General features: G+C 34.7%; 1 protein-coding gene across 1 annotated transcript in view; it reads left to right on the top strand.

The window, feature by feature from the left end:
* TRPA1 (transient receptor potential cation channel subfamily A member 1) overlaps positions 1 to 14,795 on the top strand; it is a 74,673-nt gene that overhangs the window by 42,730 nt on the left and 17,148 nt on the right. Inside the window, exons 17-21 of the mRNA XM_043994090.1 lie at positions 547 to 642; positions 8,624 to 8,694; positions 9,106 to 9,268; positions 10,722 to 10,811; positions 13,949 to 14,118. Of these exons, the coding sequence (XP_043850025.1) occupies positions 547 to 642; positions 8,624 to 8,694; positions 9,106 to 9,268; positions 10,722 to 10,811; positions 13,949 to 14,118 (590 nt within the window). The remainder of the gene's footprint in view (positions 1 to 546; positions 643 to 8,623; positions 8,695 to 9,105; positions 9,269 to 10,721; positions 10,812 to 13,948; positions 14,119 to 14,795) is intronic.

Raw genomic sequence — 14,795 nt, 5'->3', positions numbered from 1 at the left:
CAGTGGATAAAGCACTGACCCTGGATTCAAGAGGACCTGAGTTCAAATCTGACCTCAGACACTTGACACTTACTAGCTGTGTGACTCTGGGCAAGTCACTTAACCCTCATTTGACCCAACAAAAAAATCCTAACTTACTTCTATAATATTAATATTTTATTTTAAAATTTGACACATTAGTAACTTATCAGTTTATTATAGTTTTGTTGTTGTTTGTTTCTCCGGTTCAAATATGAACATTCTAATGTTTAGATGTTTTGTATCACTTAAAGATTTAAATTTTTTAGGAAAAATCTTCTCTGCCTAAAGAGAGGATTGCACTTAGTTACCATCTGAAATCCATGCCTGAGTATAGTGGCAACTAGTTTACTGATAATATTTTTCAGGATATGTGTGTGTGTGTGTGTGTGTGTGTGTGTGTGTATAAAGGGTAAAATAGTTAGCTTTTATTGCTGTAACATAGAACTTTCCTGTTTTAATGAACTTAATTATCCAGAGAATTTTACTGTTATTAATTATTTTTTGGTTTTAATATTTATCCTATAGGTTGAGTATAATTTTAAATATCTTCAAAGTCCATTAGAATTGAGACAGAAAGAAGACAGCAATAACATACTTTATGGACCACTTTCCACACTCAATGTGAGTAGATTTTTTCAATTATCCTAGATACATTGATATGAAACATGCAACTTTTAAAATGTCTTATGTCATAATTAAAGGACTTTAGAAACCACACACACACACACACACACACATATATGATTTAAAGTTCAAGATATCTAGGTTAAGAACCTAATCTAATAAATAATAAATAATAATAAATGTCCTCATTTTATTTATGGAGAAACTGATAGAATAATCTTCTCCTCCAAGTCTGATTCCTTTGAATTTTCATTCTCATTGTAGTTCTCAGTGTATTTAATATGTTTTCCCTTAACATAGAAATCACTATGGATACAGAGGACATTTTAAGTCATTTATATTTATACATGTGGAGTTCTGTACCTCACAACATGAATGAAGAATTTTAAAGTTCTGTACAGTAAATGTGAGGGTGCATAGAACTTAGGCAGTCAGCTAATAGCCTGAATATGGGGTGGTTTCAAAACTTTGGCTATCCCTAATATACCCTAGAAAACTGGATACAAGCATCATCATACTCAAGAGACCTCATGTCTTCCATAAGGGGTTTGGTCCAAGGTAGCTGAAGCTCAAGATCCTTCCTCATCTACTTCCTCCTTCCCCAAACCCATTCCAATAGACATACACCAGGTTCTTTTACATTTCCAATCTATTAAAGGGGCAAGGATGGAATAAACAATAACAATAACAATAATTAGAATTATTTATACCATACAATATGGAAGAAAGGAAGGAAGGAAGGGAGGGAGGGAGGGAGGGAGGGAGAAAAAAATCAGTAGTATTTATAACCAAGAATTTATTTAAATAATGGCTTCCTTGTTAAAGTTAAGGTCAATGAGAAAATTTGAAGCCTATGGGACCTAAGTTTGTGGCCATGGGTGATGCTTAAGCCAGGAAGATTAACTTACTTTAACATGTTTTTTCAACAATTTAGAGGGTGCCAAATTTCTCTTGGTATTATTATGAGGGGGTCCAATTTGACACATTTCTGCTCCATGAACATTTACTGAAAATAAATCATAATTTTTGTATGTTTATGTTCATTTTATGTCATATGAATAAGGGGAAAGAGCACTGAGCAGGAAACATGATGTGGTATAAAAAATACCGATGCTGGAATCTGAGAACATGGGTCTAAATCTTACCTGATCTGATTACTACCTGTGTGACCTAAGGCATATTCCTTCATCTCTCTGGGCCTCAGTTTCTTTACCTTTAAAAGGAGGAGAGTAGACTAGTATGACATCAGAGGTCCCTTAAAGCCCTAAACATATGATCCTAAGGTGGTTATTTGGTTGTTTTTTCTTTACCCTTTTGCAAAACAGTCTCACTTTAGGGTATACCCTTAACTGTGTCAGGCAGGTTTGTCGAGGAATACCAAGACATCTGGTAAGTATTGCTACTATATTCAGAAATGCAGGTACTTGGACAAGACTCAGCATGGACCACTGAGGAATTAGGAGTGATGGCACTGTAGTGTGACAATTTACTTTCTGGTGCATATTGATTGAGAATTCACCTGAAAAGATTTACTGCCATTCTGTATAAATCAATGATAATTTTGTAACCACTCTGTGTATCATGTCTATACTTCATTCTACCAAGCTTTATATTGTCAGCTAAATACATACATATATATATATATATATATATACATATTGTGTGCACACATATACATGCATGTGTATGCATGTGTATACACACACACACACACACATATATATATATATATATACATATATATATATATATATATATATTTGTGTTTGTAAATAAAAAGTGCCAGACTTGTTCCAATGGCAGATTTTTTAGATTCTTTACATGACCAAAGTGAATTTCATTATATTTCATTGTGGTTTTTATCTCCCAATGCTCACAGAGAATGAAATTACACAATGGACAAATTCTATGTTTAAACAATTTATCGTTATTTCTTATACAGTATTTTTAAATTAACTAATAGCTTGTGGCATATCATTCGGTTTTCCCCACTAGTTCTTTATACCATCAGAGAACATTGTCCCTACTAATTCTTTATGCCATTAGAGAGCATAGATTCCTTCCCTCTCTTTTTTTTTTAGACTTTAGGCATTATTGATATATTCTGTGTTTATATTAGAAACATGTACAGATTATTCGCATTTTCTCTTGTAAAAAAGTCAAAGTAAAATTAAAAACAAAGTAATCTCATCTAAATGGGCATGTGACATTTCATATTTTTAAAAAATTGACAGAAATTTATTTTCTCTTCCTTTAACCCTTCACCTCAAAAAAGGGAAAAGGAAAACAAATTTCTTGTAACAAATGTTCATTGTTATGCAAAACAAATTCCCTCAATGACTATATATTTGCATAGACACATATATGTGTATATGTGTCATTGTGTACCCTAAATCATCACCTCTCTGTTATGAATAGCATGCTTTATCATTGGTACTCTGTAATCAAGAACTGTCATTATAAGGAGGTGGGAGGGACAAGCATTAATTAAGAACCTACTATGTGTGGGGCAGCTAGGTGGTGCAGTGGATAGAGCACCGGCCCTGGAGTCAGGAGTACCTGAGTTCAAATCTGGCCTCAGATACGTAACACTTACTAGCTGTGTGACCCTGGGCAAGTCACTTAAGCCCAATTGCCTCACTTAAAAAAAAAAAGAACCTACTATGTTCTGGGCACTGGGTCAAGCCCTTTAAAATATCTCATTTGAGTCTCATAAAAACCTGGGGAGGTAGGTGCTATTATTATCCACATTTTGCAGCTGGGGACACTGAGTCAGACAGGTGAACTGAGTTGCCCAGGATCCTATAGCTATTAAGTATCCAAGTTTGGGTTTAAATTCAGGTCTTCCTGACTTAAGACCCAGGGCTCTATCCACTATGTCATCCAGCTGCCCTATTGATCATAGTTTCAAAGTTGTTTTTCAAGGTTATTTTATTGTATAAATTGGTCTCCTAGTTCTGCTCATTTCTTTCTTTATCAATATATAAGAGTATTCAAATTTTCATTCCACTCTTCATCCATTCATACATATCTTACCATGTTTATTTTAAATTCTTCTATTTGCTCATGTCTTATTGCACAGTAGTACTCCATCACACTCATTCATCCATACAACTTATTCATCCATTCCTCTAGAGATGGGTAAACCTTCAAGATTCCAATTTTGGGCCACCACAAAAAAGCTACTATAAATATTTTTGTACATAAATGACCCTTTCCTCTTTCTTTAATCTCTTTTGGGTATAAGTCTAACAGTGGTATAGCTGAATTAAAGGACACACACTCTATAACTTTTTTGTTTGTAATTACAAATTGATTCCAGAGTGGTTGCACCCATTCATTCAAGAGCCCACTGACAATGGATCAATGTGCCTGTTTTCCCACAGATCCTCCAACAGTTATTATTTTCCTTGTGTTACTCTTATGGGTGTGAGATAGAATCTCAGGATTGCTTTAATTTTTCATTTCCTTAATTGGTGACTTAGCACATGGCTTCACATGGTTGTAAATAGCTTTATTTTTTTTCTATCAAGAACTGTCATTTATTCATTATGAAATAGTTATTTTTCTTTTTTTCTGAGGTAATTGGACTTAAGTGACTTGGCCAAGGTAACACAGCTAATAAGTGTCAAATGTCTGAGGTTGGATTTGAACTCAGGTACTCCTAACTCCAGGGCAGGTGCTCTATCCACTGTACCACCTAACTGCCCCCAGTAGTTATTTTTCTCAAAATTGTTAATAAGTTCCTTAAATATCTTGAAAAGAAGACTTGGAGAAACTTATTACAAATATTTTCCCCAGTTGTTTTCCTTTTAATATTAATAGATTTGTTTGCGTAATAACTTTTAAATTTTACATAATCAATTATCCATTTCATATTGTGATTTTTTTGCATTCCTTGTTTGGTTATGAACTTTTCTCCTATCCATAGATATGATAGGTAACTTTCCCCTTATTTCCTTAATTTGTTTATGATGTGATAGTTCTATGTAGGTCATATATTTATTTGGATCTTGTCTTGGTATAAGGGGTGAGGTATTGGTCTAAATTGGTCTAAATTGGTCTAAATCTAATTTCTCTCATAATTCTGTCGTCTTCCCAGCAGTTTTTTTCTCAAATAGTGAGAAAAATAGTGAGGACCCAGTAGCTGGGGTCTGTATTTATAAGATAGGAGGGTATTCAATACATTTGCTTCTGCATATTGTGTGCCTAATTCACCCACTTTTAACTAGTACCAAATTGCTTTGTATTATAATTTGAGATTTAGAAGTGATGGCCTACTTGGTTCCCATTCTATTCATTATTTCTCTGAGATTCTTGACCTTTTCTTCCTCTGTATAAAATTTTAAAATTAGTTTTATCGTTTTATAAAGAAATTCTTTGGTAGTTTATGTCATTGAATAAGTATGTTAATTTATATATATAGTATTATATACATCACATCATAACATATCATATAATCATATTATATTTCTTATTAGAGCACTTAGCACCTTTCTGTCCTTCTTCAATGAAGCAGAAGTGCTAGTCTTTCTTGAGTGGAAGTTTCAAGTGGTACCAAGCCTTGTGTCACTGCTTAACCATATCAGCTGTTGGCTGATTTTATTTGCTGAGTGTATTGTTCTCAGTCAGTCATTTGGAAGGTAAATTGATCTATCTCGTTCATATCTGTTTTTACAGAATAGAAAAGCCAGCCTCATCTAACATGTGGTTTGCTTATGTAGATAATATTTACTAATATTTGTCCGATTTATAAAACTAAAGTAATAGGGAATTATCTTTAAATAGTTTTTGTTTGTTTCAATGTGGCATGAGAAACAATTTAATGTAATTAATTATCAAACATACATTATTTTGTATCTGGGTTATAGCAACAACTGGGTATCACAATTATCTACTCTGTAACTGATGCACAATAATAGACAAGAGCACAAAAATCTCCTCTGGAGGTATAAGCACAACACTGTTTGTCTGGAAAATAATAATAAAAGTAGCTCATATGAACACAGTGCTTTATAGTTTACAAAGCTCCCAACTCTCTCTCCATGTAAGTATCTGAGGTCAGATTTGAACTTGTGTCATCCTTACTCCAGTCCCGGTGTTCCTTCCACTGTACCACTAACTACTATGGCACATAGTATTTTCTTGTTCAAATGTTTTCAGTTATGTCCGACTCTTTGTGACTCCATTAGGGGTGTTCTTGGATATTAGAGTTGTTTCCCACTTTCTTCTCCAGCTCATTTTACTAATGATGAAATTGAATGTATTTACTGAAATATCTAAAATTAAATAGAGTTGAGAATAAAAACCTGGCTCATCATAAAAGTGAACTTCAGATCTTCTTGTTAAGTGATGCTAGTCATAGTGGTCCCAGTAGAAGGGAATTTTTAAACATTTGAGAAAGAATGTGAAAGGCATTGAGTGATTATGGGGTAGCAAGGTGGTCCAGTAGATGCAGCACCAGACCTTGAGTCAGGAAGACCTAAGTTCAATTCTGGCCTCAGACACTTGTTAGCTGTGTGACTCTGGAAAACTTACTTATCCTAGGTTTGTCTCATCTGTAAAATCGGGTAATAATAGCACCTACTTCTTTGTGTTGTTGCAAGGAACAAATGAGATAACAATTGCAAAGTGCTTAGCACAGTGCCTGGCATGTAGTAGTAGTAGCAGCTGTCATTTAGTTGTTCAGTTGTGTTCAATTCCATGTGACCCCATGGGTTTGTTTGGTTGTTCGGTTTTTTTGGTGTTTTGGGGCAAAGATTCTGGAGTGGTTTGCTTTTTCCTCTTCTCCTGTGTCCCATTTTACATATGAAGAGCTGAGGCAGATAAAATTAAGTGACTTACTCAAAGTCACACAGCTAGTGTCTGAAGTCAGATTTGAACTTGTATCATCCTTTCTTCAGTCCTGGTGTTCTTTCCACTGTACCACTAACTACTATAGCACATAGTATTTTGTTGTTCAAATATTTTCAGTTATGTCTGACTCTTTGTGACTCCATTTGGGGTTTTCTTGGATATTGGAGTTGTTTGTCACTTTCTTCTCCAGCTCATTTTACTAATGATGAAATTGAAGCAGAGTTCAGTGACTTGTCCAGGGTCACATAACTAGTAAGTTTCTCAGGCCAGATTAGAACTCAGAAAAGTCAGGATGAGTCTTCCTTACTACAGGACCTTTTTATGTTCTTCTTCTTATTGTAATGGAAAGAGAGCTGGTCTCAGTCAAGAAGATCTGATTCCAAGTGCCAGCTTTGATACATACAGGCTGTATGACTGAACAAATCCCAGAACCTTTCTGTGCTACTAGCTGTGTGACCCTGGGCAAGTCACTTAACCCCCATTGCCCCCCACACACAAAAAAAATTTTAAATTATATAACACTTGCCAGTCTGCATTGGCAGGAGAATTTCATCACCAAGTGTTCCTATCCCTTCCCAATTTCCCTAATAGATTGCTCCCATTGTCATTCCCCTAAATCTTCAACCTCTCTTTAGCTATTGGTTCCTCCCCTGCTACCTGCAAACATAATCAAGTCTTCCTATCCTTAAAAATCAGACTGAGAAGATCCAACTATCTCTGATAACTGTGATCCTCTATATCTACTCTCTTTCTTAGCCAAATTCCTTGAAAAAGCTGCCTGTACTCAGGGCCACCACTTCCTTTCCTCAGAGGCTGTTCTCTTCATAATTTCCTCCTATCTGCTTCTAACCTTATGACTCAACAGAAACTACTCTGCCCAAAGTCTCCAGTGATCTTTTATCTGCAAAATTTAAGGGCCTCTTCTCTGCCCCCATCCTCCTTTACCCTCCTGCAGTTTTTGGCACTATTGACCAACCTCTTCTTTTATATTCTCTCTCCATTCTGGATTTTCCTAACACTGCTATCTTGGGGAACATGAAGAGAACCTCTAAGAAGGTCTCCTTACCTATCTTACTGCTACTTTTCATTCTCATTTGTTGATCATAATCCATTTCATACCCCCTAATTATAGGGATATCTCAGCTCAGTATCCTCAGTCTCTTCTCAATAAGCATTTGGGGTTCTCACCAGTGTCCGTGTGTCTAATTATCATCTTTATGAAGATAACCCCCAGAACTATAAAACCAGCCCCTCCTAGCCTCTCTCCTGAGTGACAGTCCCACCTCACCAACTGCCTATTAGTTGTTCAAACTCAGTGTTCCAGAGGCATCTCACACTAAACATGTTGTTGAATTTGATGTTGTTGGAAGAATATTTATATATACATTATACCTACATGTATATAAATCATTTTAGTGCTGACACACATACATGTATACACAGGCATATATACATATGTATAATATTATTAGTATAAATATACACATATATTCATGTGTTTATGTATACATATGTGTAAAGGGTAGGTATCCCAAAACTCTTCTTGCAACTTTAAGCTTTGGGGGTCTATTCTGTATATATGACTTTGATTTCTATGTACATAGATTCATATGTGTGTGCTTGCATGCATGTATATGTACATATACATTTGTATATGTGTGTATAATATATACATACACACATACACATATATACATACAAACACATACATATATACACATATATACAAATATATATATATATATATATATAAACATTTTTCCAACAACATCAAATTCAACATTACTGAACAAGTGCTTACTCTGTATAAAGGCGACTTCCTGAAAATTAGGCATATCATGATAAAAAATGAAAGAGTATTTCCTCTTAATAATGTTATGATCTTTTAAGGGGCTTTATCTCTCACATCCTTACTGCAGCTTGCAACATCTGTAGAGAAAGAAGAAAATTTAACAATCAGCAAGCATGCACCTGATGTGGTATACTTACAAACTATTGAAAATTTTATTTTACAGATGGATTTAATGTTTACATTGCATGATATAGTTATAGAAAGTTAAGCTTTTATGCTGAATTTTAAAAATATTTTAATATGTCTCATTTTCCCCATGTTACATGCAAGGCAATGGTACAACATAATCGTAGAGACCTTCTTGACCACCCCATTTGCAGAGAATTTTTACTTATGAAATGGTAAGATTTGAATTATCTAAATGGGACTTAGTTCTTATTGACATGTGTATGTACTTATGCTATATTCTGATTTCTTAATAGCCAGGCATCACTAAAGATAAATTATTCCTTTATAATACCAAATTTGGGAATCTACCCTGGATAAGTCCTTAAGTACTACCTTATCACTTGTGGGAGATATTGATACTGTCTTGCTTTGGCCATCTGAAGTCAATCCACACATGGGGGAGTGTTAGATAAGCTAAGACATAATGAACTCCTTCCTAACTCTAAGAATCAGTAGGTAGACAGTGCACTAGATTCTTGAGACATGGATTTTTCTTTTATGTAGATCTTAAACTTTCTACAACAAAGAAGAAAAACTTTATGTCAAAAATATATTCATTATGTTTTGCATATTTTGTTTTTTAGGATGGCTTATGGATTTAGAGCCCATGTTATGAATCTAGGATTGTACTGTTTTGGTCTTATTCCTATGACCATTCTCATTTCTAATGTAAAGCCAGGTGTGGCTTTCAATTCAACAGGTATCATCAATGGTACCAACAATGGATCAGAACCTTTAAACAATGAGGTATTATTTTCAATTTATTAGCATTCTTTGACTTAACTTTGATATTATCTTTTTTAATGAATGATTAGGAGATGGTCCATTTGATGTATTAGGCAAATAGTCCTGTGTATCGCTCTAACCAGTAGATTGATGACTGAAAATCAGCCCCCTTAGTTCACTCTCTATTGGCTTCACCCTAGACACTAGAGGGTGCTTTAGCTTTATACCCCATCTAACCAGTTGATCTCATTATTTGTCTGCTGTCTCTCACCCCACTCTCACTTCCTACCTCTTGCTCTGGGTACAGCAATCAAATTAAGAGTATCACTACTTCTAGAAGAGCATGTCCTTTCTCTGGTCATCACTCCCCCAATATGTGTTATCTTCCCCCATTACAATGTAGTCCTCTTGAGGACAGAAAATGTCTCTCTTTTTATATCCCCAAGACTTAGTACAGTTCCTGGCACATAGTAAATATTTAATAAATGCTTTTTCATTCTTTCATACATAATAAGAAATAGGAAATACAGTAGAAAGAGTATAAGACTTGAGATCAGAAGAAACAAAGGTTTGAAACCCAGACTTAGAAGTAGTTACGTGGTTTTAGGCAAGTCACTTAACCTCCCTGAGCCTCTGTTTCCTTTGCTGCAAAATGGGATAATACTTATTAAAACTGCTTCACAGTATTGTTCTAAGAAAAGGACTTTATAAACCTGGTTATGCTATATCAATGTGAGTTAGAAATAATTCTGAAGGTATAGTATATTAACTAACATGAATAATCTACAGAATGAATGAATAATTGAATAAAAACACATTAAATGCTAAGTATTCTTCTTCCAGAACCAGATATAAAATTAAGACAGTCCCTGGCATTAAAGAACTTGTGTAGGGGAGACAGCACATATAGAGGAAGGCCCATGGTCTGGGTAATAACAAAAATAATGAATGAGTAACAATTGAACACTGCAGTAACGGAGCCTTTCCAGAGGCAATGAGTGATTATGATTTGATTACAGTTCTCAGAAAAAGAAGTAAAGAGAGTTGAATGTGGTATAAGAGCTGAAAATAGCAAGGGTGAAGATAACCAGAGAACACAGAGTACAATGACATAGCTCCTCCTCTCAGGCATGGCCCCTGGAGGTATATTTTGGTAGGAAGATAAACAGCAACATAGAATCTGAAGCTGGTCTGCTTGTCTGTATGTTATGGTTCTTACTATGTAGTCGGTCTTTACTTTCTCATTTAGCCATAGTTATATTTTGTATATCTCTCTGAATAAAGAAAATATCATTTCCATAAAATTAATATATTGTCTTCAGAGTGACATCTGTGTTTGAATCAGAATAGGAAATAAAAAAGAACCAAAACAGAAAGGAAAATTTGCCCCCAGCCAAATATGAACACATTAAATTATTTTCTTTTACATAAACACTTTGTCAACTTACTTATCTTGCATGCTTTTCTATTTCAGAATTCATATGTCATAAACATTTGCATGATTTTAGTTTTTCTGTCAAGCATATTTGGATTTTGCAAAGAACTGATCCAAATCTTCCAGCAGGTAATTGATATATTTTTACATCTTCATAGTTGCAGCTATCTCAAAATGAAGAACACTGATTGGTCTAATGGAAAGACTATTATTATAGCAAATTTTATTTCATTAGAGGAAGCTGACATGACTTCTTTCTTAATTAGAACTCACAGTATACACATCAAAATATTGTTAGGAAAGAATGTTACTTACCAGTGGTTCTTATGTTGGGTCAGACACGCAGATTCTATATGGCTTTTTATCCATTATGGATCTGAGCCTAAGAAGTCTTGCTTGTTTTACTAATGCATCCTATGTTATTCTCCTTTTGTCTGTTTTAATATTCTTTGGCATAGTAGACAATTAGGCTACGAATATTTTTATTTTAATCTTGTAGGCTAAGCCTATTCAATCAATTAACAAATACTAATTGAGTATCTGTATAAAAGGCATCAAAAAAAGCCTAATCTCATGAAAGGTAGAAAGTAGTCAGGATACAATATTGAATGTGACTTTCATAAAGCCATGGTTTCTTTGAAATAGGTTGTTCTGTAACTAAGGCAAACAGCAGTGACTTCCTGCCTTCTGAGTCATGTGATTCTTGTCTCTCCATTTTTTCTTATTTCTTCCATAGAGGATAACACCCAATGAACTGCAGGCTTTCCTTCAGATCATTATTATATTACTTATTGCTTGGTCAGGCTAATTGTTGCTTCTTTTTCTCCCACTTTCATTTTTGGTCACTGATAATATATTTTCCCCTGCTACTTACACATTATCAATAGTGACATACTGCTGCCTTCTCATGCCCACTTGTTATTTTGATTCTTTCCAAATGGTTGAGTTCTATGAGTTGTACTTATATGTCATTATTGAGAGAATAATTTTGTTAATAAGACTTTTATAATGTGTAATGCAATGCAATTAATTCACTTGCATTCAGTTCCTGGCCCAGCTCAGTTTCTAACTGTTGTGCCTTTATAGGAGATATACAACAACAGAGTCAGCAATAAAATATTTGGCTTTATATATCTATAGACAAATGCCTGAAGCACCAATAACAAGAAAGGTGAAAATAATCTACCATATTCTGTTCAACTCAGCAAGCATCTTTTTGGTCCAGATCCTCAATTTCATTGGTGTAGTGAACTGCCAGTAATGAAACTCCCTTTATCAATGCAGATTGGCTATAATTCTAAGCATTTTGTAATCTTACAAAATTATATGAAGCTCTGAGAAATTAAGTGACAATTTGACAAGAGAATTTTTTAAGAACTTAGTATGAGTTAAGCTCTGTATTAAGGGCTGGAGCTAAAAAGACAAAAATGAAACAGTCCCTGCCCTCAAGGAGCTTATAGTCGAACAGTAGAGGCAACAATATCTAAAAGTATATGCAAAAATATACAAAATCAACAAAAAATAGTACTGGGAGGGAAGATATTAGCAACTGGCAGGGCTCAGGGATGGTTTAATGTAGGAAGTTGTGCTTGACTTGAAATTTGGAGGTAACCAAGGATTATGAAATTTGAAATTAAGGAGGGAGAACATTTTAGACTTGGTAGCTAGATGGTGCAAAGGAATGTGGACAAGAGATGGAATGTCCTATTTGAGAAAGGGCCGGACCATAGAGGTTTGAGGGGAATAATGTGTAAGAAGACTTGAAAGCTAAGAAACTGGGGCAGCTAGGTGGCACAGTGGATAGAGCACTGACCCTGGAGTCAGGAGTACCTGAGTTCAAATCCAGCCTCAGACACTTAACACTTACTAGCTATGTGACCTTGGGCAAGTCACTTAACCCCAATTGCCTCACTAAAAAAAAAAAGAAAGAAAGCTAAGAAACTGAATTCTAAAAAGCTTTAAATCATAAGCAGAGGAGTTTGATTGTAGATATGATAAAGAGGCATTACAATTTATTGAGTAGGAGAGTGACATTTAGATTGTGAGGTACTAGAGTTTGGAAAGGAAAAATAATAAGTACACAGATAAGGAAATACAAAATACTTCCAGAGGAAGTGATAGGTCCCATGATTGAAATTAGGCCTAGGAAGGTCTAGTTTTTTTGAAAGGAACAGAATAATTAATTTAAGGTAAGTGTGTAACATTTTATATTAAGGAGTTTATTTGAGAAAATCTTAGTATCTGAGAGGATAAACATAGTTAAAAGCATTTCAGGAAAGATCAAAGGAGGGTAAAATAGAAGTGATATTGTCCTATGAATAAGCACTCAGATCAAAAGGGGAAACAGATGACAAATCAGGAAACAGATAACAAGCCTGGCCCAAAGGCATAAGGTAGTTATGGGGACTATCAATCATTTCCACAACTTCTGGAGGTCAGAGAAACTAATAATTTATTGATTTACTTTAATGATAATTTTTTTCTTCAAGAGTGGAGGCATCTATAAAGGGAAATAGCCATTTAAACCTAAATCTGTAGTAAAGGAGAGGAAAGCCTGGCATATTCTGGCATGCAATCTAGATTTTTAAGAGAGCAAATTTAAAAGATTTCAGAAAATAGTTGGCCAAGATGCCATGGACTAAACTTCCATTTTAACCTTGAGAATAAGATGTCAACCTGAACTATTAGGCGGGTCCCTTTGAGAAGGCCAATTGAGTGTTAAAAGTCTGTTGAGACTGTCAGTAACTACTTCTTGCCTGGAATATGCTTATGTTAGAAACATACATTCTTAATTCACATGATAATCCCCTTAGGAGGCTGAGCTGAGCATACCTCTTGAGGGGACCTTTGCAATTCCTCAACCATTATTAGCTGCATAGTGTATAGGGAACTCTCATAATGTTTCCGGTCAGAACTGAAGACACAGGTCTGCTCTAGATGAAATGAATCCATAGCAATAGTCCTGGGAGCCTAGTCCTCTGGAAGGGATTCTCTCAATGAATGTTAGTTCAAAATCCAGCTATTACAAATTGGGGGACCTTGGAGAAGTCAACCTTTTTGTACTTGATTTGTCTCATGTGGAAAATAGAAAAGATTGCATTGGCATCTCAGCTTTAAAATTCCATGACCTTATCCATCCTAAAAAAATATTGATATTAACTACACAGAAGGGGGTGGGGAGATATTCTGACACCCTCCATGACGGTACATTAATATCATCCCATATGCATATATCATGGAAATCTCTTCTTTCTTTTAAATCCCAGAGAATGAATTACTTTTTGGATTACAGTAACCTCTTGGAATGGGTAATCTACACAACTAGTATCATTTTTGTGGCACCCTTATTTATCAACATACCAACTACGCTCCAGTGGAAGTGTGGAGCGATTTCTGTTTTCTTATTCTGGATGAACTTCTTGTTGTATCTGCAGAGGTAAAGCTAAGCTATTTGGTTTCTTTCTCTTAAAAAAACAAACAAACTCCAAAGTACAACTGAATTCTGAATTTTGGCAACATTTAATTTTTCATACAATTTTTAAAGCATCAAAATGTATATATGCTATGTATAAATATAGATTATGATATAATATTATATATGTTAATATGTGTGTATGTCTATAAATACAGACATGCATACATAAATTTTTATAAGTAATATGCTTCTCTGAGGTAACTTCTGTATTTGTTTTAGAAGTACAGGCTAATACCCTTTAAAATTCTTTGAGAATTTTTGAAAATATAATATGCCGAGTAATTTTCCTCAGAGTGCATTAATAACATTGATTTCATCACTTCAGGGATCAGACAATCAATGTTTAAGATGGAGGTTGTAGGCAATATTTGATTGATCTTGTTCTTGATCCACCTATCATTTCATTGCTCACCCATTTGGTCACATGCTACACTCTTAAGACATTTAAATAAGGCCAGGTTTTTGAAGAGATGAAAGCAGGAAAGTGAAGAGTATAAGAAAGAAAAGTGAATGACCACATTTTATGAAGAGAAATTCCAGGTTTCTTTTTGTCTATATATCCACAGATATAAGATAATTCTTTACTATGTTTTTGGAGGCTGTCATAGTATCATTTAGAAACTGAAAGGACTAGTTCA

Source organism: Dromiciops gliroides, chromosome 1 (genome assembly GCF_019393635.1).
Source record: "Dromiciops gliroides isolate mDroGli1 chromosome 1, mDroGli1.pri, whole genome shotgun sequence".
Classification (NCBI taxonomy): Eukaryota; Metazoa; Chordata; class Mammalia; order Microbiotheria; family Microbiotheriidae; genus Dromiciops; species Dromiciops gliroides.
This window is presented reverse-complemented; position numbering and strand designations above follow the sequence as displayed.